The sequence below is a fragment of the Salmo trutta genome, chromosome 36 (genome assembly GCF_901001165.1).
Source record: "Salmo trutta chromosome 36, fSalTru1.1, whole genome shotgun sequence".
In the NCBI taxonomy this organism is placed as follows: Eukaryota; Metazoa; Chordata; class Actinopteri; order Salmoniformes; family Salmonidae; genus Salmo; species Salmo trutta.
In genome coordinates this window covers 17,992,524-18,015,924 of record NC_042992.1, presented here as the reverse complement: position 1 = coordinate 18,015,924, position 23,401 = coordinate 17,992,524, and the positions used below count along the sequence as shown (strand labels likewise).

General features: G+C 41.5%; 2 protein-coding genes and 1 long non-coding RNA gene across 3 annotated transcripts in view; 1 reads left to right on the top strand and 2 right to left on the bottom strand.

Annotated features, from left to right (window-relative positions):
• dgat1a (diacylglycerol O-acyltransferase 1a) overlaps positions 1–6,460 on the bottom strand; it is a 28,060-nt gene extending 21,600 nt beyond the window's left edge. Inside the window, exons 1-2 of the mRNA XM_029734877.1 lie at positions 6,079–6,460; positions 4,646–4,733 (exon numbers count right to left, since the gene is read on the bottom strand). Coding sequence (XP_029590737.1) covers positions 4,646–4,733; positions 6,079–6,305 — 315 coding nt within the window. The 5' untranslated portion in view covers positions 6,306–6,460. The remainder of the gene's footprint in view (positions 1–4,645; positions 4,734–6,078) is intronic.
• On the bottom strand, positions 1,085–4,597 carry LOC115175573 (uncharacterized). The gene is made up of 2 exons (XR_003872062.1): positions 4,190–4,597; positions 1,085–2,738 (listed from the first exon to the last, which is right to left on the bottom strand). It is a non-coding gene; the product is annotated as an uncharacterized LOC115175573 (long non-coding RNA).
• A 331-nt stretch (positions 6,461–6,791) lies between the features above and the next one.
• LOC115175572 (TBC1 domain family member 20-like) overlaps positions 6,792–23,401 on the top strand; it is a 28,320-nt gene continuing 11,710 nt past the window's right edge. The window contains exons 1-4 of the mRNA XM_029734878.1: positions 6,792–7,066; positions 11,871–12,008; positions 15,665–15,851; positions 16,182–16,283. Of these exons, the coding sequence (XP_029590738.1) occupies positions 7,045–7,066; positions 11,871–12,008; positions 15,665–15,851; positions 16,182–16,283 (449 nt within the window). The 5' untranslated portion in view covers positions 6,792–7,044. The remainder of the gene's footprint in view (positions 7,067–11,870; positions 12,009–15,664; positions 15,852–16,181; positions 16,284–23,401) is intronic.

Here is a 23,401-nt window from a genome sequence, read left to right as displayed (position 1 = left end):
CAGTTGCCAGCACTGTATTCTCTATAATTTGCATAATCAAAACATCCCCATAAAAAAAAAAAATCTGTTAGTTTAAACCAGAGATACAGTATCGGTTTTATTGCATTGGATGCATCTCAATCCACCGCATCCACCCATGTCGCACTTCAGCATCTACCGACACTGACAACAGATCAATAAAAGAACCTCGTGATCTATGCCGAAAAGGGATCCGGCTTTTTTACATTTTAGCTAACCCTAATCCTTTTCCTAAACCTAACCTGCTGCGTAAATTCTCCTAATCTGCTACGAAATATCACATTTTACGTTCACTTGACAAAAGCTGGATCCCTTCTTGCCGTGACCATGAAAAGAGACGCAAATTGTAGATGCAAATTGTCCCTAGAGAACATTGTCCAAAAAAAACTTGTGGTTATCATGTAATAACCCAATGATAATTTGTTGAGAACTTTATTCAGGAGGGAAAATGTATGGACATTACAGCATAGGACAAAGGCCTCAATGGGATAGGACAACCTGCTGTGTTGACTATTGGTTGTTCCAGCCCAGCAATAGATGTAATATTTATATGAAACTTAAACCTGAATTAATTAAAACACCATACACTTAAGTGCCATGAAGGTAAAGGTAACCTGAAGAAATGATATTCTAACATTAGGAGTGCTTTTCATGTGTTTATGTACTACTGTAGGTTCACCAACGGACCTCCATCAATACACCCATGTCAACTGGACTACCACTGTGAAGATGAGCAGTGCTGCAGGGGCATCGGGGTCTACTTATTTTCCAGATATGAAAAGGAGACATCCCTCAGTTGGTTGTCATATGCTGTGCTTTTGACTGAATTATTCTGTTGTGCCATTTGAGTAGAGAGCACCTTCACATCATGACAAAAGTGCCCTATTAAACCATATGTATATCTTAAATGTAATTTGGAATGTTTAAAATACTATTGTAAACATACTGTACTTTAACAATAGGCTATATTGTTGTATGGGTGAAATAAATAGCATTTTGTCATCTGCTTTGCCCCGCCCCATTGAATAAAAAGTATTTCTTATAGCCCTACTATTTTCCTTTACAATTTAAAAACACATTTTGCATAGACAATGTAATTGTGGTAGTCTTAGGCAAACCATCTTCATTATCACAGTAGCACCTCCAAGTGCCCCTCAGACCTTCTGGGAGAAAAGTATCTGGCATTGAATTTGGTAGTAGTTGTGTGTATGATTAAAGCTAAGGATCCCATCAGCTCTTGCTTCCATACATTTCACCACCTAGATCACAAGGGTTGGATTTGCACTAAACAATTTCGTGTCAGCACAAGGCATGTACAACATCCAGCATAATGATTAGCCCCATATACATTGTTCACTGGAATTGTTTTTAAAAACTTGAGAACATATAGCTGAACATTATGTAAACAATGTGTGAGCTAAGCTATTCTCTGGTTCATATGCACTATGTCAAGGGGTGCATTGCAAATGTCCATAAGGCTAATGCCATCATACTTTAGGCCAGTGGTTCCCAAGACCGGTCCTCGAGTACCCCAAGAGTACATTGTAGCCCCGGACAAACACACCTGATTCAACAAAAATGTGTGTTGTTGGGGGTATTCCAGGACTGGAGTTGGGAACCACTGCTGTAGGCCTATGGCTGCATTACATGCCATTATCAGCTGCAAAATGGGTTCACATGTCTGATATCCTGAAAATTGTGACAATCAAATAAAACTGGAGAGTTTATGACTGAACAGAAAGATAATGTTCATTTGAGAATACAACAAAGAAACAGACACGAGAGCTTCCCCTTCCACTGTTTATTGCAGGATTGTTATCTGTGATTAATCAACATACACTAGTTCATCTCAACTAATAGTTCATCTCAAGTAATAGTTAAGTGTTTTAATTGTTAACTTACCTTTAAAAAAAATCCACTTAACTTAAAAAAAAATCCACACCATTTCAAAGTGTACAAGTAAGCTAACTCATATGTAAAGGTTAAACACTTTATTAACAAGTAGGCTATTATTACTAAAGCATCATTATTTTAGGTGAACAACAAAAAGTCAATACCAGAGGTGACCAGCCTCTCTCCACTGATCCACAGGGGAGCAGACTTCTGTTCCAGCCCAGCAAGAGCACACTCGATTATTAACTAATTAGGTTTGATACATTGAATCAGGTGTGTTAGTGCTGAGCTATAACAGTAGCCGGCACACCCAGCACGGTTGGCCAGCTCCAGTTGTAATACATTTATACATTGTGTGACTTTTAAACTGTAAATCTGTCCACAAAATGTGCTAACATAGGTACACATGCAGTATAATTAATGGTATACAAGGATGTACCCTTATTCTCTTGGGACCTCTTCATCTGCAGACAGGGTTTGACGGCTCTCTATCTGAGGACAGAAAACATCAAAAGAAACAGGCTGCATTATACTCAAATTAAACAGCACTGAATATTATGTTACTACATCTCTGTCCTCAGTTTTTCACTAGGGACTGGAACTGGAGAATATTTTCACAATGTCACCTTCCCTATCCAGAGCAGTCTACTCCCCCTTCTCCGACAGCTGGAACTAACTAATCCTTTCACCTTCTTCCATGGCTATTATCTAGGTAGCTAACAACAAATGCATTTGGAGTTACAACTATACATACATCAAGATAGTTAGCTGGTGATATTTAATTCACTTAGCTAACTTTACATGTTGTATAGCCAGCTAATGTTAACCTGTTACATCTAGGGGGCAGTATTTTCACGGCTGGATAAAAAACGTACCCGATTTAATCTGATTATTAGTCCTGCCCAGAAACTGGAATATGCATATAATTATTAGCTTTGGAGAGAAAACACTCCAAAGTTTCTGAAACTGTTTGAATGGTGTCTGTGAGTATAACAGAACTCCTATGGCAGGCAAAAACCTGAGATGCTTCTGTTCAGGAAGTACCCTGTCTGAACATTTCTTGCCCTTCTTGATTCTCTCTATCGTTTACAAAGGATCTCTGCTCTTACGTGACACTTGTCACGTCAACAATGGAGTCTCACAGCCCGGGAAAAACAGGAATGATGTCATTCAAAGCCCTGGCTGAAGCACACGAGAGCAAATGCTGAGTGGTCAGTCAATGGACTAAGCCTTAGGCGCGTGACACGCCCCGCCCCCGGCTTTTGGTTTTTTCCTCAGTTTACAGACAGGCAGATTCCCGGTCGGAATATTATCGCTTCTCTACGAGATAAATTGCATAAATATTGGTTTTAAACAGCGGTTGACATGCTTCGAAGTACGGTAATGGAATATTTCGAAATTTTTTGTCATATTTTGCGTCATGCTCGTGGCCGAGATTTAGCGTTGGGATAGTGTCTAGAACGCACGAACAAAACGTCGCTGTTTGGATATAACGATGGATTATTTGGGACCAAACCTACATTTGTTATTGAAGTAGAAGTCCTGGCAGTGTATTCTGATGAAGAACAAGCAAGGTAAGAACATTTTTCTTATAGGAAATGTGATTTTGGTGAAGGCTACACTGGGTGGGTGTCTAAATAGCTAGCCCTGTAACGCCGGGCTATGTACTTACATTATTGCAAAATGTGCTTCATCCGAAAAGCTATTTTAAAATCGGACATATCGAGTGCATAGAGGAGTTCTGTATCTATAATTCTTAAAATAATTGTTATGCTTTTTGTGAACGTTTATCGTGAGTAATTTAGTAAAATCACCGGAAGTGTTCGGTGGGAATGCTAGTTCTGAACGTCACATGCTAATGTAAAAAGCTGGTTTTTGATATAAATATGAACTTGATTGAACAGACATGCATGTATTGTATAACACAATGTCCTAGGTGTGTCATCTGATGAAGATCATCAAAGGTTAGTGCTGCATTTAGATATGGTTTGGGTTTATGTGACATGATATGCTAGCTTGAAAAATGGCTGTGTGATTATTCCTGGCTGGGTACTCTGCTGACATAATCTAATGTTTTGCTTTCGCTGTAAAGCCTTTTTGAAATCGGACAGTTTGGTTAGATAAAGGAGAGTCTTGTCTTTAAATAGCTGTAACATAGTCATATGTTTGAAAAGTGTAAGTTTTCGGATTTAGAGGAGTTTGAATTTCGCGCCCCGCCCATCATTGGATATTGGAGCAGACGTTCCGCTAGCGGAACGTGTAGATGTAAGAAGTTAACTAGTGAACTTTATGTTAGCAGCTCATTTGAGTTAGCCTGCACACTGAGTTTCTGTAGCAAGCTCTAGCTAGCAATACATAATTTTCAAAATATATTTACTTACTTTAATAGGTTCTCCCACTGCCTCCATTTTCTGGGTCTTATGAAAAACTAAATAATAGGCAATCTTCCCGAAGTTTCCTGTGGTAGCAAAAAATAGCCAGCCATCCAACAGACTGACTTGTCTTCCAACATGATGCCTGGTGCGGTTGCTAGGTGATTTGTGACGCAACTTCAAGCCCGCTATAACAGTAAGGCCAAAACTGATCAATTAATTTTGATATTTTTTTGGTACTTCAATAAAAATGAAATAGCAAACTGATCCTTGGTATGAATTTCTTAAAACAATTCCACATAGCTTAGTATAATTATTAATGATCAAATCTTACAGAAAAATGAAGGCAGGCTAGCACCTACCAGCATGACCACACACCAGTTGAGGATGCCTCTATAGTTACTGTAACCACTGGCTGAGCTGAGCAGGGACTCCTGGAGGACATGGCAGCTGAAGAGACAGGAATAAGGATGTACAGTATTAGATACAACTAATCAACTTCAGTTCAATAAATAAAAAAACTGCTCATTGGCGCTGCACTGCGGCAACCCTCTACTCCCACCTAATATGTGGGCACCCGAGTGGCGCAGCGGTCACTACAGTCCCTGGTTAGAATCCAGGCTGTATCACATCCGGCCGTGATTGAGAGTCCCATAGGGCGACGCACTATGAAGTGTGTGTGTGTCTGAACATGCTAGCGTGTTCCCGCGCTGCTGTGCAGCCAATGGATGAGAGAGCGAGAGAGACTACTTGTGTCAGTCGGAATACGTAGAGCAGGAATGTGAGGTTACAGACTCTTTAATGAGAGAAGGGCTGTCCCACAGTTCACTTTTTAAAGCAGAAGACATCACGAATGGTCTCATAAAATAATCTTTAAAAAAATAAAATAATAATAATAAATAAATAGCGGCTAAAACAGGTCTACAGCGATCATATAGTTGATTGTAGGAATGACATTGTTTTAGGGGGGGAATTATAAATGTTCAGAATTCATTGCATAATTTGTCACAGATATTTCCTGGCAGTAGGCCTATATCTGAGATTTAATTTCCCAAAACACTGGATATTGCACTTTGTGCTTTGGGATTGTAAACTTTGTTAGGACTTTGGAAATTCCCAGAAGGCCAAGCCAGAAGGCCAAGGACACCGGTTGTGAAAACTGGAGTAAAGGGGGTTTGTTTGGTATTGCGAAACCAGAAGACACCTCGCAGTGGAAGTGATAGGCTTACACAAAACAAGCCCAGGCTGGAGGATCACTGAATAATGTACAGCCACAGTCGCACTAGTCTAGCACATTTAACATTTCCTGCAGCATAACTAGTTACCTGATCTGCAAAGGTAGCCTATGGACATTTGGCCTAGATTTCTTGCAAACATGTAAGCAAAGAGATCATACATGATGTGAGATCATACATGATGTAAGTGAACCTATGAAAGATTAGTCCTTTTGACCTATATTATGAAGAACCTGTAGCTTGTACCTGTAGCTTGTACCTGTAACTTGTATTATGAGTAACCTGCACCTAAAGTTTAGAAAACATTTCAGGGCGGCATGTAGCTTTGCTGTTAAGAGCATTGGGTCAGTAACCGAAAGGTTGCTGGTTCGAATTCCTGAGCCAACTAGTTGAAAAATGTGTCGATGTGCCCTTGAACAAAGCACTAAACCCCAACTGCTCCTGTACATTTCTCTGGGTAAGAGCGTCTACTAAATGACACAAATATAATGCTAAACAAAAGATGAGTGACAGCTGTAAATTAAAGACATGTTTGTGAGCTGAGCTCACAAAAAGCTTACCTAAATCCTTCGCTGGTTTTGTTCCTCTCCTTGCGTGGTGTAGTGACCGGCTCGTTCACCCGTTTTTCCTCCTTCACTTTCCGGTTGCTGTGGCTCGGTTGGCTTGAAGTTTTTTCCCCTGCGCTGCCGTTGGCTTGTTTAGAATTGGCACCCGTTGGCGTAGCGCAGATGGTGGTTCTCCTTGTTCTGCGTGTCATTATGGGGACTCTATCGTTTCTGTCACCCATTTTTTAAATTTGATTCATTCAACCGTACCTTGTTAGAATTGAACTAGACGTGTCTCCCTCGAGCCTCTGCTGTACAGTCCAGCCCGACATGCTGTCGAGGAGAAGGCTGCAGTCCCAGTTTTAAACCTCAACATTATTCTGATTGAGGAGGGAGGAGCAATACTTTGTAGGAGGTGATGGGGGGTTGAAGTTCTTTCTGTGCTGTGACGCGGCGCACAGTTGAACGTTTTTGAATTTAGTCTTTTTTTTATTATTATTAAAAAATGGCGTATAAAATATGGGGAATATTGTTTATCAAAGTCTGATTTTCCTCAAAGTGCACACATGGCAACTCATTTGCATGCCAGAAGACAAGAGTAATGAAACATTACAAGCGCTAGTGCACTGAGCCCGCCTTCATGGATATCCAATTGAAAGTGAATGAGATTGCAGAGATTTTTAAATTGGGATCCTTTTGCACCAATCAGATAACATGAAATGATAAATCCCTCCTCAAAAGATGTTAAGTGGATTTCCTGGGACAATAGCAGATGATACATTAACAGCTATGTGGTAGATCACAATTCGAACTGAGGATTCGTTGTAATTGTTATTTTCTGTTGTTAGACAAACGATTATAAACCTGTATTTACTTCAGCAAGTGACGGTATCACAACATATGTATTGTTGATGTGTTATTAATTTTAACAGGCTATGAAAAAGGGGAAGAAACACCAGCAAAGTACTGGAAACCGGGAGAATGGGAATGGAAATACTCAGAGGTAAATTAACTAAATCAGTATTCAATTAACAAATAGCAGATAAAGTACTCATACATTGCACGTTGGGAATCGTTTTATAGATAGTTGACAGTTGAATAGACGAATAGTTTCACTAGTATTTAGCAGATCTCTGTTTGAATCCTGTGTGAATGCATATCGGCTGGTCAGCTGCCATACATGCTACGTGGAACAGCAAAGCAACGTGACCATCGATTAACCCAGAGCAGAGCGTGGATGGGATTTACCTATATTAATAATCCCCATAAGAATAGCCTTCCAATCTTAAATGGCAATATACACATTTACATTTTAGAATCATCATCACGTATTCTTCATCAAAACAGGTAAAAGTTGATACTGTCAGTCAGTCAAGTTGCCAATGCAGTTGAAGCAAAGCAAGACTGCAAAATATAAGTGGGTCATTCCTGTTATGTATTGCCTTTTCTGTCCCCAGGAAATAACACCTTATTTTGTGTAAAATGTGGATTCCAAAGGTATTACAATATAAAGTTAATGTCCTTTACCATAAAAACACAAAGACATGGATCTCAAAAGGAATTTGATGCATTTTTACCATGTCGCCGGGTGCTATTAATCGACTACGAGAAATAAGCCATTAAATAATAAAATATTCTAAATATTTATTAATTATTTTATAGTCCTACTTAAACTATCTGTCATCAATACTTTTTTTCATCATTATTGTATTTATTGTTACTGTATTTAAGATTTTCTGTGTTTCCCTGATTTCATTTTCCACTCTGTTAGTTTGTAGTAATACCCCTTCAAAAAACAGCCCCTGTCAAAATATTTTTGGGAGAGATAACAACCGTTCTTGTATTTAACCTTTATAGTCAAGTTAGTTAAGAACACATTTTTATTTTACAATGACGGTCTACGCCAGCCAAACCTTCCCCAAACCCGGACGATGCTGGGCCAATTGTGCACCGCCTTATTGGACTCCCGATCACGGCCGGTTGTGATACTGGGTTTTTCAATGGTTTTTCTTTCTTTTTTACTATTTTCAAAATTTAGCACTGATGGAGGGATTGTGCGATCCTGGTGTAACTCGGGCAGTTGTTGTTGCCATCCTGTACCTGTCCCGCAGGTGTGATGTTTGGATGTACCGATCCTGTGCAGGTGTTGTTACACGTGGTCTGCCACTGCGAGGACGATCAGCTGTCCGTCCTGTCTCCCTGCAGCGCTGTCTTAGGCGTCTCACAGTACGGACATTGGAATTTATTTACAGTCCTCATGCCTCCTTGCAGCATGCCTAAGGCACGTTCACGCAGATGAGCAGGGACCATGGGCATCTTTATTTTGGTGTTTTTCAGAGTCAGTAGAAACGCCTCTTTAGTGTCCTAAGTTTTCATAACTGTGACCTTAATTGCCTACCGTCTGTAAGCTGTTAGTGTCTTAACGACCGTTCCACAGGTGCATGTTCATTAATTGTTTATGGTTCATTGAACAAGCATGTGAAACAGTGTTTAAATCCTTTACAATTGAAGATCTGTAAAGTTATTTGGATTTTTATTAATTATCTTTGAAGACAGGGTCCTGAAGAAGGGACGTTTCTTTTTTTGCTGAGTTTATGTCTAAGTTATTATAACGGTTACATGCATTTGTTAGGGAATGGCACCATCACTCAGTGCTCCTGAAATGCAGCGGTGTTACCGAGCACGCCATGATGCAGACCCAGAGAGACGACAAAAGTACCTTGAGACAGCAAAAAGAGGATAGCAGATATCAGTGAGAGAGAGACGAAGAAAAGACCAGCGCAACAGCCAGGGCATCTTTTCCCACTCCCCCACACCTCCCCCACTTCCTGAACATGACTCAATGCCAGGGCCCTCAAGGTTAGAGCAAGCTTGAAACTGGGCACTTTAATGCTTTGTGTTCACAACAGTTCAAAATATTTGTGCTCTATTCTATATTACTAAACATACCCATGTATTTATTTATGGGTTTATTGATTCATTCATTGAATAATTTATTAACTGATTGGTCAATTTGATTTATTGATTAGTTTACTGATTACAATACTAGTAGTGCTTACTGTGTTTTAGGCAAAGACATCAAGGTCAAAGAAAGACCAACAATACAAAGAAAAGGCTTATGAAAGAGATCAAGAAACTTCAAGCCACCTTGGAAAAAGATAAAAAGAAAAATATGAGACATTCCAATGCGTTAAGGAAATTCCAAATCTCCTCGCTTAAAAGTGAATGCCACGCTGAGGCATCATCCTGTCCATCCAACCATTAGAAGAACCCTTCTGTTACACTCATTGCTTGAAGACATTAGAACTAAATATCGCAACACCAGAAAAGGAGAGGCAGATGATTGCAAGAGTAACTATTGGGAACATGGTGAATAAGAACCGACTAGGTTTTTCAAAGGAGAGGGCGGGATTGGATGGATATATTTGTACCTTTTGTGTGGACGAAGAGAAACTGGGCAACTGCTGAATCCAAGAAGGGATGATCTGAGTCACATGACTACAGGGAGGAAACAAACTGTCACACGAAACAAACAGAAGATGCAAAAAAGGTCACTGGCAGACAATGAAGAATCTACTCAGGAAGTTCCTGTCAGAAAGTCAAGACTCATTCTTCTGCACCTTTAGGCCATTTTGGGTTGTGGCACCAATGTTAAACCCACGAGAATCTCCAATTCATGGCTAACGGCCTTTACAGCCGTGGGATTTTCTCATCCAAAAACTGCAGTGAAAATCACAATGAAGATGCATCAAGTGAAAAGTGTGTTGCCAGGTCACATCAAGTACAGAGACATAACCTGTCTCAGCCAAAGAGATGAGGGGGTCATGGCCTGTCCCTGCTTTGAGTTTTTATTTTATGTATTTAACTAGGCAAGTCAGTTAAGAACAAATTCTTATTTACAATGACAGCCTATCCCGGCCAAACCCGGACAACGCTGGGCCAGTTGTGCGCCGCCCTATGGGACTCCCAATCACAGCCGGATGTGATACAGCCTGGATACAAACCAGGGACTGTAGTGATGCCTCTTACACTGCAGTGCCTTAGACCGCTGCGCCACTCGGGAGCCCACAGAAGCAACTCTAGAAGCTCCTGATGCTCCAAGATCTGTGTGCACCGTTGAAACCCCGTGGTGAACAGAGGCCATTCACTCACCGTATTGGTCAGTGGTGTGTAGTGTCCTATGACAATGAGCCATACCCTGGAATCATAACAGATGTGGAGGAGGATAACATCCAGGTCAAGTGCATGCACCGTAATGGAATAAACAAATTATTCAGACCAAGCCCACGCAAAGTACGCTGACCACCAGGTAGTATGGCTGATCCCAGAGCTTGGAGGTACATAAAAGGTACATAAAAGACCACTTTGGAAACCATTTATCTACAACTGGAGCAAAGGGACTTGCAGTATGTAGAGGGGGGATGGAGTGGAGAAAAGGCGAGAGTGGTGGAGTGGGAAGGGTTTTGGAAGGGAGTGAAGTGGAGGAGAGGTGAGAGGGAAGAAGGGGAGGGGGGGACTTTTTAAAGGTTCATGTATCTTTATATGTATGAGATATTTTATAAATGCTGTTAAACTTTTTGAATAACTGTTTTATTAAGCTTGAACCGTAAGCCCAGAATTGTTAGGAGCAATATGTGTAGGGTCTGTTTATCATAAAGTGCCTGATTAGTGTTATTAAACTTGAACTAACAGTGATTTTCAAATGCAATCGAATTGTTTTACATGTAGCTATGTTGTTCTAATGGAATACTCGTGTTTTAATGTTTTTGTTGTTTTACCAACTTAGGTTGACAATGTTTTTAAAAAGACAAAAGTAAATTGAAAATTAAATAAAAATAAAGTGGTTCTAATTATAAATGTAATGTTTTTTTTTTAACCATTTCACAGATTTCAAAGTTCAAAATATCTTTAATTGTGTCAATATTTTGTTCATTATTGTTGTTAGTTCCACCCTGTTGTTGCTTTCCACCCTGTTATGCTTCATTCCACCCTGTTAGGTCAGTGTTAAAAAAAAAATCATAATTTGAAAATATCATCAAATGTTATGTGTATCTTTGTGGTAACTTGTAGAAATAGAAGGGGTCAAATACATACGCAAAAATGTTTACCAAATTCTGTTGTTATTCACTCTTATTAGGAAAAATGTGCAAATGAAGTGCTGGTTCTGAAAATAACACACGTTTCGCTCAATAATCATTGATGTCTAATTATTTGAAGAAAATAAATTAACGTAATAGAGTAAGGGACTTTGAATGTCTTAAATCTAAATCTAGATATATACATGCATTGTTAACACTTTCAGATAGTTATGTGTATGTCCCTAATAGGGTGTAAATATCCCATGGTCCATGTGTGAACAATAAATCCTAATATATATGGTGATAAGTGCCTGAGCTTGACCAATATGTTTTTCTGAAAGTCAAACATGTCCTTTTTCTGATACAAAACAAATTAAAAATATATACTTTTTTTCACAAATGTAATGTGGTCCAAAAGGCACCGCATAGTAGGAATGACCCAGGTGGGATACTAATATTTACTAGCTATGTGCCACACTGTAAATTAGTAACAGTAGAATGTGTGAAAGTACACACTTTTAACTTGCACAATTGACATTGAATAGCATTTTGTGGAAGGAATTGACTAACAAAAAGTGATATCAACCTGCAGTACCAGCATAGACAAGCCCTTGCTTGCAGTGGTACTCTGGCGTTATCTTATCATCCAAGCAAACCCTGTCCACGGTCAAGACCGTATTGCTATCTGAACAACATGTATAATCTCAATTCATATTTTCTGTTGTCAAGGAGAGCACGAGTCGTGGAAGAAGCTGAAGCTGGTGGAGATCCTCCAGGCCCTGAACAGTGACCCGGTGGACATTGAGACCCTGCGGAGGGCGGTCGTCAGCGAGGGAGGCCTCCTAACAGAGGAGATCAGGAGGGAAGGTCTGTGCATATTTGTAAACAACAGCTGGTGCACGAAATCGAAGGAAGTCTAGATTTGACTCACAAGAGGTAGAGTATCTTGTGGTAAATTGCAGACCACACTACTTGCCTAAAGAGTTTTCAGCTATACTTTTCGTGGCTGTTTATTTACCACCACAGACGGATGCTGGCACTAAGACCGCACTCAGTCAGCTGTATAATGAAATAAGCAAACAGGAAACCACTCACCCAGAGGCGGCGCTCCTAGTGGCCGGAGACTTTAATGCAGGGAAACTTAACACAGTTCTACCTAATTTCCATCAACATGTTAAATGTTCAACCAGAGGGAAAATAATTCTAGATCACCTCTACTCCACACACAGAGACGCATACAAAGCTCGCCCTCCATTTGGTAATTCCGACCACAACTCTATCCTCCTGATTCCTGCTTACAAGCAAAAATTAAAGCAGGAAACACCAGTGACCCGGGCTATAAAAAAAGTGGTCAGATGAAGCAGAGGCTAAACTACAGGACTGTTTTGCTATCACAGACTGGAACATGTTCTGGGATTCTTCCGATGGCATTGAGGAGTACACCACATCAGTCACTGGCTTTATCAATAAGTGCATCGAGGACGTCCCCCCCCCCCCACAGTGTCTGTACGTACATACCCCAACCAGAAGCCATGGATTACAGGCAACATTCGCACTGAGCTAAAGGATAGAGCTTCCGCTTTCAAGGTGCGGGACTCTAACCCGGAAGCTTATAAGAAATCCTGCTATGCCCTCCGACGAACCGTCAATACAGGGCTAAGATTGAATCGTACTACACTGGCTCCGGCGCTCGTCGGATGTGGCAGGGCTTGCAAACTATTACAGACTACAAAGGGAAGCACAGCCGTGAGCTGCCCTGTGACACAAGCCTACCAGACGAGCTCAATCACTTCTATGCTTGCTTCGAGGCAAGCAACACTGAGGCATGCATGAGAGCATCAGCTGTTCCGGATGACTGTGTGATCACGCTCACCGTAGCCGATGTGAGTAAGACCTTTAAACAGGTCAACATTCACATGGCTGCGGGGCCGGATGGATTACCAGGACATGTGCTCTGGGCATGTGCTGACCAACTGGCAGGTGTCTTCACTGATGTTTTCAACATGTCCCTGATTGAGTCTGTAATACCAACATGTTTCAAGCAGACCACCATAGTCCCTGTGCCCAAGAACACGAAGGCAACCTGCCTAAATGACTACACACCCGTAGCACTCACGTCCGTAGTCATAAAGAGCTTTGAAAGGCCGGTAATGGCTCACATCAACACCATTATCCCAGAAACCCTAGACCCACTCCAATTTGCATACCGTCCAAACAGATCCACAGATGATGCAATCTCTATTGCACTCCACACTGCCCTTTCCCACCTGGACAAAAGGAACACCTATGTGAGAATGCTATTCATTGACTACAGCTCAGCATTCAACACCATAGTACCCTCAAAGCTCATCACTAAGCTAAGGATCCTGGGACTAAACACCTCCCTCTGCACCTGGATCCTGGACTTCCTGACCGGCCGCCCCCAGGTGGTGAGGGTAGGTAGCAACACATCTGCCATGCTGATCCTCAACACTGAAGCCCCCCAGGGGTGTGTGCTCAGTCCCCCCCTGTACTCCCTGTTCACCCACGACTGCATGACCAGGCACGACTCCAACACCATCATTAAGTTTGCAGATGACACAACAGCCTGATCACCGACAATGATGAGCCTATAGGGAGGACGTCAGAGACCTGGCCGGATGGTGTCAGAATAGCAACCGATCTCTCAACGTAACCAAGACTAAGGAGATGATTGTGGACTACAGGAAAAGGAGGACCGAGCACATCCCCATTCTCATCGACGGGGCTGTAGTGGAGCAGGTTGAGGGCTTCAAGTTTCTTGGTGTCCACATCACCAACAAACTAGAATGGTCCAAACACAGCAAGACAGTCGTGAAAAGGGCACGACAAAGCCTGTTCCCCCTCAGGAAACAAAAAAGATTTCGCATGGGTCCTCAGATCCTCAAAAGGTTCTACAGCTGCAACATCGAGAGCATCCTGACTGGTTGCATCACTGCCTCGTACGGCAATTGCTCGGCCTCCGACCGCAAGGCACTACAGAGGGTAGTGCGTACGGCCCAGTACATCACTGGGGCTAAGCTTCCTGCCATCCAGGACCTCTACACCAGGCGGTGTCAGAGGAAGGCCCTAAAAATTGTCAAAGACCCCAGCCACGCCAGTCATAGACTGTTCTTTCTACTACCGCATGGCAAGCGGTACCAGAGTGCCAAGTCTAGGACAGAAAGGCTTCTCAACAGTTTTTACCCCCAAGCCGTAAGACTCCTGAACAGGTAATCAAATGGCTACCCGGACTATTTGCATTGTGTGCCCCTCCCCCCAACCCCTCTTTTACGCTGCTGCTACTCTCTGTTTATCATATGCATAGTCACTTTAACTATACATTCATGTACATACTACCTCAATTGGCCCGACCAACCAGTGCCCCCGCACATTGGCTAACCGGGCTATCTGCATTGTGTCCCACCACCCACCACCCCCCAACCCCCCTTTTACGCTGCTGCTACTCTCTGTTTATCATATATGCATAGTCACTTTAACTATGTCTACATGTACATACTACCTCAATCAGCCCAACTAACCGGTGCCTGTATGTAGCCTCACTAGTGTTATAGCCTCGCTACTGCTATTTTTCACTGTCTTTTTACTGTTGTTTTTATTTCTTTACTTACCTATTGTTCACCTAATACCTTTTTTGCACTATTGGTTAGAGCCTGTAAGTAAGCATTTCACTGTAAGGTCTACACCTGTTGTATTCGGCGCACGTGACAAATCAACTTTGATTTGAACTCACTCAGTGTGTCATTGATAGAGTAGAGTTGTTAACTCACTCAGTGTGTCATTGATAGAGTAGAGTTGTTAACTCACTCAGTGTGTCATTGATAGAGTAGAGTTGTTAACTCACTCAGTGTGTCATTGATAAAGTAGAGTTGTTAACTCACTCAGTGTGTCATTGATAGAGTAGAGTTGTTAACTCACTCAGTGTGTCATTGATAGAGTAGAGTTGTTAACACACTCAGTGTGTCATTGATAGAGTAGAGTTGTTAACACACTCAGTGTGTCATTGATAGAGTAGAGTTGTTAACACACTCAGTGTGTCATTGATAGAATAAAATAGAGGTAACTCCCTCTCTGTGGCATTGATCTGATAGGTCACTGTCTGTCCTCCCTCTGTTAGTTCAGGGCCTTACCCATCATGGGGGGCATCTCAATATTGTGTTCAGTGGCATCCTTAACCATGTCCTTCTCATTAACTTATCTCCGTCCCTTTATGATGACCACTGATAAAAGAATACTAATATGGTGGAAACAGAATCCAATCCTTCTATCGACCAGAGATGGGCAGTGTGTATCAGTGTCTAGACAGCGCTCTTGAAGTAAAGTAGATGATGAAATTAAGCTATTGCCAAGTATTGAGACACTGACATCTAGACACAAGTATCTGAAACCCTTGTGATTGCAGCTTGCTTTCAAAACGTTGGTTGTTCGTAAATGTATTGCATCAGCGCAATAGATTTTGTGGCTATCTCTTCAGATACAGTTTTGCTCTCTCCCCCTCTCCTCAGGCATGCGTGTGGACGAGAGGCACGTATTACAGGAACAGCTGATTGATAGCATCCTGGTTGTCCTACAGAAGAACCCTGCGTTGCACTACTACCAGGGTTACCATGACATCGTGGTCACCTTCCTACTGGTGGTAGGGGAGTGCATGGCCATCGCCATGGTGGAGACCCTCTCTAACCACCACCTCAGGTCGATATGAGAAAATTGGCACACTTACTATGAGACTCTTTATGAATACATAAGGGCACAGGCCTCCAGACCTGGGTTCAAGTAATATTTGAAAGATTCCCAAAATACTTTGAGCATTTGCTTGAGCCTGCCTGTAGTGCTTCATGGCAGGTATGGCAATTTTGAAACTCTTCCATTGTACCAGGCAAGCTCAAGTATTTTAATGATTTCAAATATTATTTGAACCCAGGTCTGTTATTATTCCCTTATTATGCACTTATTACCCTATTCTGACCACCAAAGATGGCTTCCCCTCTCTATCATGGTCACATTATCCTCCTTCCCCTGCAGGGATTTCATGGATCCTACTATGGACAGCACCAAGCACATACTGAACTACCTGATGCCAATACTGGAGCATGTTGATCCAGAACGACATGATTTTATGCTCGGGTAAATCTTAGTTATTAAACATTTTAATAGACACTCTTATCCAGAGTGACTTACAGGAGCAATTAGGGTTAAGTGCCTTGCTCAAGGGCACATTGGCATATTTTCCACCTAGTTGGATCGGGGTTTAGAACCAGCAACCTTTCAGTTACTTGCCCAACGCTCTTAACCGCTAGGCTACCTGCCGTCCTAAGTGGATTTGTTGCAGTGAGAGAGGCACAGATCACAGTTCGTGTGACTTCAACTCCAAATCTGTGTCTACTTGTGTCCTTTAGGGAAATTGGAGAGACAGTTTTCCAGATTATTTGAGAAAAGTTCAAATAGCAGGTTTGAATGGCAGATAAGAAGCGAGGCACGGCTGCAAGGAATACACGTTCACTTTGAAGTAATTCTACCAGTTTTCCCCAACATCAAACTCTGATTCATAGCAAGAGTTTCAAAGTTTTTTCAGTTGATAGCAGTGGAATCTGTTTTGTTTTATTATGTGTTAAAGAAAAAACATTCAGATGTTTTACCTTGTTGCCTTGTGATAATATATTTTCTATCAGCAACATCAGTTTCTACAGTGAGCTCCAAAAGTATTGGGACAGTGACACATTTTTTGTTGTTTTGGCTCTGTAATCCAGCACTTTGGATTTGAAATGATACAAAGTTAAAGTGCAGACTGTCGGCTTTAATTGGAGGGTATTTTCACCTATATCGGGTGAATGGTTTAGAAATTACAGCACTTTTCAAACAAATGTATTGGGACAAATTCACTTACAGTGCCTTCAGAAAGTATTCACACCCATTGACTTTTTCCGCATTTCGTTGTGTTACAGCCTGCATTTAAAATGGATAGAGGTTCTGTGTCACTGATCTACACACAATACCCCACAAGTTACATTTTTATAAATGAATTAAAAATGAAAAGCTGAAATGTTTGTCAATAAGTATTCTAGAAGAATAATTTATTGTTAAAACGAGAGGCTGCCTGGATCTTTAATTTAAAGACCCTTGCTCCCTTCGGTCTTAACGTAGACTTTGATCTGAAGCCATTCTTGTGATTATTGTGACTTTGCCATTGTAATTATTTGTAAGCTTGTGTAGTCTAAAATGAATCTATGATCGTATGCTATCCATTTGTTTTTGTATGCTCTTCTTTGTATGTCATTTTAATATTTGAGAATTAACCAATGATATTAGGCCACACTTGGCCATGATTACAGACACCTGTGTCTTTTGACACTATATAAACGAGTCACCCTGCAGTGTTTGCGATTATACCCAGATGAAGACAGCTTGTCTGTCGAAACGTTAGACATTACATTTTTGCATCTGCGCTCCTAGTGTGCAGCTCTCCTTTATTTTCATGTCAATAAGTATTCAACACCTTTGTTATGTTGTGACGTGAATATCATTAATGTGATGATGATTATTTTATCAAATCAATTAAATATGTTTAATTATTACGATGATTAAATTAATCATGTAACAATGAAGTCATTAGCAATCTTGGGGCACCACGGAAAAAGTTTGTTTAATTAGTTACCCTTTCCCGAATTAACTCAAGAATATCAGAATATATCCTTACATTAGTCATCTATTAATTATTATTACCTCATTCTGAACATCGTTGACTTCAAATCTGCACGAACGGTAGTCTAAATGATGATTCAGTGATACACAAATTGGCCTAATTATTTATTTACTAACTAAATAAACACACACAGGATATATTATACATTGATTACTAAATAATGCAATGAAAGGTCCCTAGTGGACTAACCCGATATGACAGCTGGTTACACAATGAAAGGGGTGGGGAAAGAAAGAGCGGGAGAAGGAGAGACAAAGGAATTCAACTATTGTACATACATTTGAATAATATGCTCATCGTAAATATGGATATTTAGCACCCTATCAACCACTCATTCAGATTTAGAAATGCAATGTGCATATTTATGCTTGAATGTCTTTGTCGTCTCTCTGTTGAAATCGCCCGATCCTTCTGTGACGAATAGTTCGACAGAAAGTCTGGTTGTGTAAGTCTCTAGTTGTCCACCAGAGGTCACCATGTCCTTCGTAGTTGTAGTAGGTTTCCTTTGTTCTGGAAGTGTGTGTTGGAATGGATACATCAGACTTGTTTGATAGGGAAATGTTCTTCTTTTCTCATCTTCGGTCGAGTTTCCTAGACTAGGTTACATTGCAGGCGGTACATGTCTAGTCTTCTTCTCTGTTGAGTTTCAGAGGGTCTTGTAGTTTTAGACCATTTGTCACGTATTCAGCCCGCGCTCCACGTATACTGGTCTAGTAGTTTTAAACCATTTATCAGCTGTGTAGCCACCGCTCCACTCTGTCTGGTCTAGTAGAGTCTAACCATTCATGATGTCCGGCTTACACCGTCCGCCTGCTTGGTCTCATGTACATTTAGTTACGAGTCCTTTTTAAGCACTCTGGTCAAAGGGGGCGTTCCATCCCGCCGGCATAGTGTCTGTGCTCACCTGGGAGTGGTTACTGACTGGATAAAACTTTATATGAAATACAATTTCTCATTTAGAAGGCTAAAATCACATTGCTATCTTTTCACAAATAGTTAATCATATAAGTTTTACAACATTTTTTATTTTGTCCTTTATTTAACTAGGCGAGTCAGTTAAGAAGATTCTTATTTTCAATGATGGCCTAGGAACAGTGGGTTAACTGCCTTATTCAGGGGCAGAACGACAGATTTTTACCTTGTCAGCTCGGGGATTTGATCTTGCAACCTTTCAGTTACTAGTCCAATGCTCTAACCACTAGGCTACCTGCCGCCTCCAGCTGCTGTAACTCTGACATATACATTGTGAAAGCTCTTAAAGTTCCAACGTTTCCGTTATAATGTCTTGGGGCGGCAGGTAGCCTAGTGGTTAGAGCGTTGGGCCAGTAACCGAAAGGTTGCTAGATCGAATCCCCGAGCTGACAAGGTACAAATATGTAATTCTGAACAAGGCAGTTCCTGTTCCTAGGCCATCATTGTTAATAAGAATTTGTTCTTAACTGACTTGCCTATTTATATAATGGTTAAATCAATAAAATAAAAATTATATCACCAAACAATAAATGTTCTGACTTGATTGTTCTTTATGTCCCTCCCGACCATTTCCCACATTCTTTGTGTTAGGAATATTGTTTAATTTTGGATGTTGTAGTTTTGGCAGGAAGAACCTCCTTGTAACAAAAGGGTTCTTTCCCCTCAATACTGCATGGCCAGTGAGAGACAGTTCCTGCAAGGTATTTACTACCGTCATAAAACTGGCCAACTCCCCCCAGGAGAGGGGAGTCTTGAAACTGTTGGTTAGCTGGCACCTTTGACCTCCATCCAGGAGGGCAAGTCAGGACAGTTACGGCAAACCTTAATAAGTTCAGGAGTACAAATGTGCTTAACAAGTCACATAAGTTGCATGGACTCACTCTGTGTGCAATAATAGTGTTTAAAATGATTTTTGAATGACTTGAGTGACTCATCTCTGTACCCCACACATACAATTATCTGTAAGGTCCCTCAGTGGATCAGTGAATTTCAAACACAGATTCAACTACAAAGACCAGGGAGGGCAGCTATTGGTAGATGGATACAAATAAAAAAAGCAGACATTGAATATTCCTTTGAGCATGGTGAAGTTGTACTTTTGATGGTCTATCAATTCAACCAGTCACTACAAAGATACAGATGTCCTTCCTAACTCAGTTGCTGGAGAGGAAGGATAATGCATGGATCAACAACATTGTAGTTTCTCCACAATACTAACCTAAATGGCAGAGTGAAAAGAAGGAAGCCTGTACAGAATAAAAATATTCCAAAATATGTATCCTGTTTGCAACAAGGCACTAAAGTAAAACTGCAAGAAATGTGGCAATGAAATGAACTTTGTCCTAAATACAAAGTGTTATGTTTGGGGCAAATCCAATTCAACACATCACTGAGTACCACTCTTCATATTTTCAAGCATGGCTCTACCATGTTATGGGTATGCTTGTCATTGGTCAGGTTTAGGGAGTTTTTTTAGGATAAAAAGAAACGGAATAGAGCTAAGCACAGGCAAAATCCTAGAGGAAATTCTGGTTGTCTGCTTTCCAACAGACATTGGGAGGCAAATTCACCTTTCAGCAGGACAATAACTTAAAACACAAGGCCAAATATACACTGGAGTTGCTTACCAAGACAACATTGGAATGTTCCTGAGGTACGGCTTGAAAAATCTATGGCAAGACTTGAAAATGGCTGTCTAGCAATGATCAGCAACGAATTTAAAAAGAATGTGCAAATATTGTAAAATTCAGGTATGGAATGCTTTTAGAGACTTACACAGAAACACTCACAGATGTAATCCCTGACTCAGGGGTGTAAATACTTATGTGATTCGGAAAGTATTTAGACCCCTTGACTTTTTCCATATTTTGTTATGCTACCGCCTTATTCTAAAATGTATGAAATGTTTTTTTACCCTCATCAATCTACATACAATACAAAGCAAAAGCAGATAAACATTTTTTGCAAATTTGTTAAAAGTAAAAGACTGAAATATCACATTTACATAAGTATTCAGACCCTTCACTCAGTACATTGTTGAAGCCCTTTGGCAGCAATTACAGCCTCGAGTCTTCTTGGGTAGGACGCTACAAGCTTGGCACACCTGTATTTGGGGAGTTTCTTCCATTCTTCTCTGCAGATCCTCTCAAGCTCTGTCAGGTTGGATGGGGAACGTTGCCGCACAGCTAATTTCAGGTTTCTCCAGAGATGTTCGATCGAGTTCAAGTCCAGGCTCTGGCTGGACCACTCAAGGACATTCAGAGACTTGTTCCGAAGCCACTCCTGAGTTGTCTGTGTGCTTAGGGTCGTTGTCCTGTTGGAAGGTGAACCTTCGCCCCAGTCTGATGTCCTGAGCGCTCTGGAGCAGGTTTACATCAAGGATCTCTCTCTACTTTGCTCCGTTCATCTATCCCTTTTATTTAACCTTTATTTAACTAGGCAAGTCAGTTAAGAAATAATTCTTATTTACAATGACGGCCTACCAAAACGCAAAAGGCCTCCAGTGGGGACGGAGGCCTGGGATAAAAAATAAAATAACAAATACAATATAAATATAGGACAAAACACACATCACAACGAGAGAAAACACAACACTACATAGAGACCTAAGACAACAACATAGCAGCAAGACAGCAACACATGACAACACAGCATGGTAGTAACACAACATAACAACAACATGGTAGCAGCACAACATGGTAGTAGCACAAAACATGATACAAACATTTTTGGGCACAGACAACAGCACAAAGGTCAAGAAGGTAGAGACAACAATACATCACTCAAAGCAGTCACAACTGTCAGTAAGAGTGTCCATGATTGAGTCTTTGAATGACTAGATTGAGATAAAACTGTCCAGTTTGAGTGTTTGTTGCAGCTCGTTCCAGTCGCTAGCTGCAGCGAACTGAAAAGAGGAGTGGCCCAGGGATGTGTGTGCTTTGGGGACCTTTAACGGAATGTAACTGGCAGAACGGGTGTTGTATGTGGAGGATGAGGGCTGCAGTAGATATCTCAGATAGGGGGGAGTGAGGCCTAAGTGGGTTTTATAAATAAGCATCAACCAGTGGGTCTTGCGACGGGTATACAGCGATGACCAGTTTACAAATCAAATTGTATTTGTCACATACACATGGTTAGCAGATGTTAATGCGAGTGTAGCGAAATGCTTGTGCTTCTGGTTCCGACCATGCAGTAATATCTAACAAGTAATCTAACCTAACAATTTCACAACAACAACCTTATACACACACAAGTGTAAAAGAATGAATAAGAATATGTACATAAAAATATATGAATGAGTGATGGCCGAATGGCATAGGCAAGATGCAGGAGATGGTATAGAGTACAGTATATACATATGAGATGAGTAATGTAGGTTATGAAAACATGATATAAAGTGGCATTGTTTAAAGTGGCTAGTGATACATTTATTACATACATTTTTCCATTATTAAAGTGGCTAGAGTTGAGTCAGTATGTTGGCAGCAGCCACTCAATGTTAGTGATGGCTGTTTAACAGTCTGATGGCCTTGAGATAGAAGCTGTTTTTCAGTCTCTCGGTCCCAGCTTTGATGCACCTGTACTGACCTCGCCTTCTGGATGATAGCGGGGTGAACAGGCAGTGGCTCGAGTGGTTGTTGTCCTTGATGATCTTTTTGGCCTTCCTGTGACATCGGGTGGTGTAGGTGTCCTGGAGGGCAGGTAGTTTGCCCCCGGTGATGCGTTGTGCAGACCTCACTACCCTCTGGAGAGCCTTACGGTTGTGGGCGGAGCAGTTGCCGTACCAGGCGGTGATACAGCCCGACAGGATGCTCTCGATTGTGCATCTGTAAAAGTTTGTGAGTGTTTTTGGTGACAAGCCAAATTTCTTCAGCCTCCTGAGGTTGAAGAGGCGCTGCTGCGCCTTCTTCACCATGCTGTCTGTGTCGGTGGACCATTTCAGTTTGTGCTTGATGTGTACGCCGAGGAACTTTAAACTTTCCACCTTCTCCACTACTGTCCCGTCGATGTGGATATAGGGCTGGTCCCTCTGCTGTTTCCTGAAGTCCACGATCATCTCCTTTGTTTTGTTGACATTGAGTGTGAGGTTATTTTCCAAACACCACACTCCGAGGGCCCTCACCTCCTCCCTGTAGGTCGTCTTGTCGTTGTTGGTAATCAAGCCTACCACTGTAGTGTCGTCTGCAAACTTGATGATTGAGTTGGAGGCGTGCATGGCCACGCAGTCATTGGTGAACAGGGAGTACAGGAGAGGGCTGAGAACGCACCGTTGTGGGGTCCCAGTGTTGAGGATCAGCGGGGTGGAGATGTTGTTACCTACCCTCACCACCTGGGGGTGGCCCATCACGACATCCAGGACCCAGTTGCACAGGGTGGGGTCGAGACCCAGGATGAGCTTAATGACGAGTTTGGAGAGTACTATGGTGTTAAATGCTGAGCTGTAGTCGATGAACAGCATTCTTACATAGGTATTCCTCTTGTCCAGATGGGTTAGGGCAGTGTGCAGTGTGATTGCGATTGCGTCGTCTGTGGACCTATTGGGGCGGTAAGCAAATTGGAGTGGGTCTAG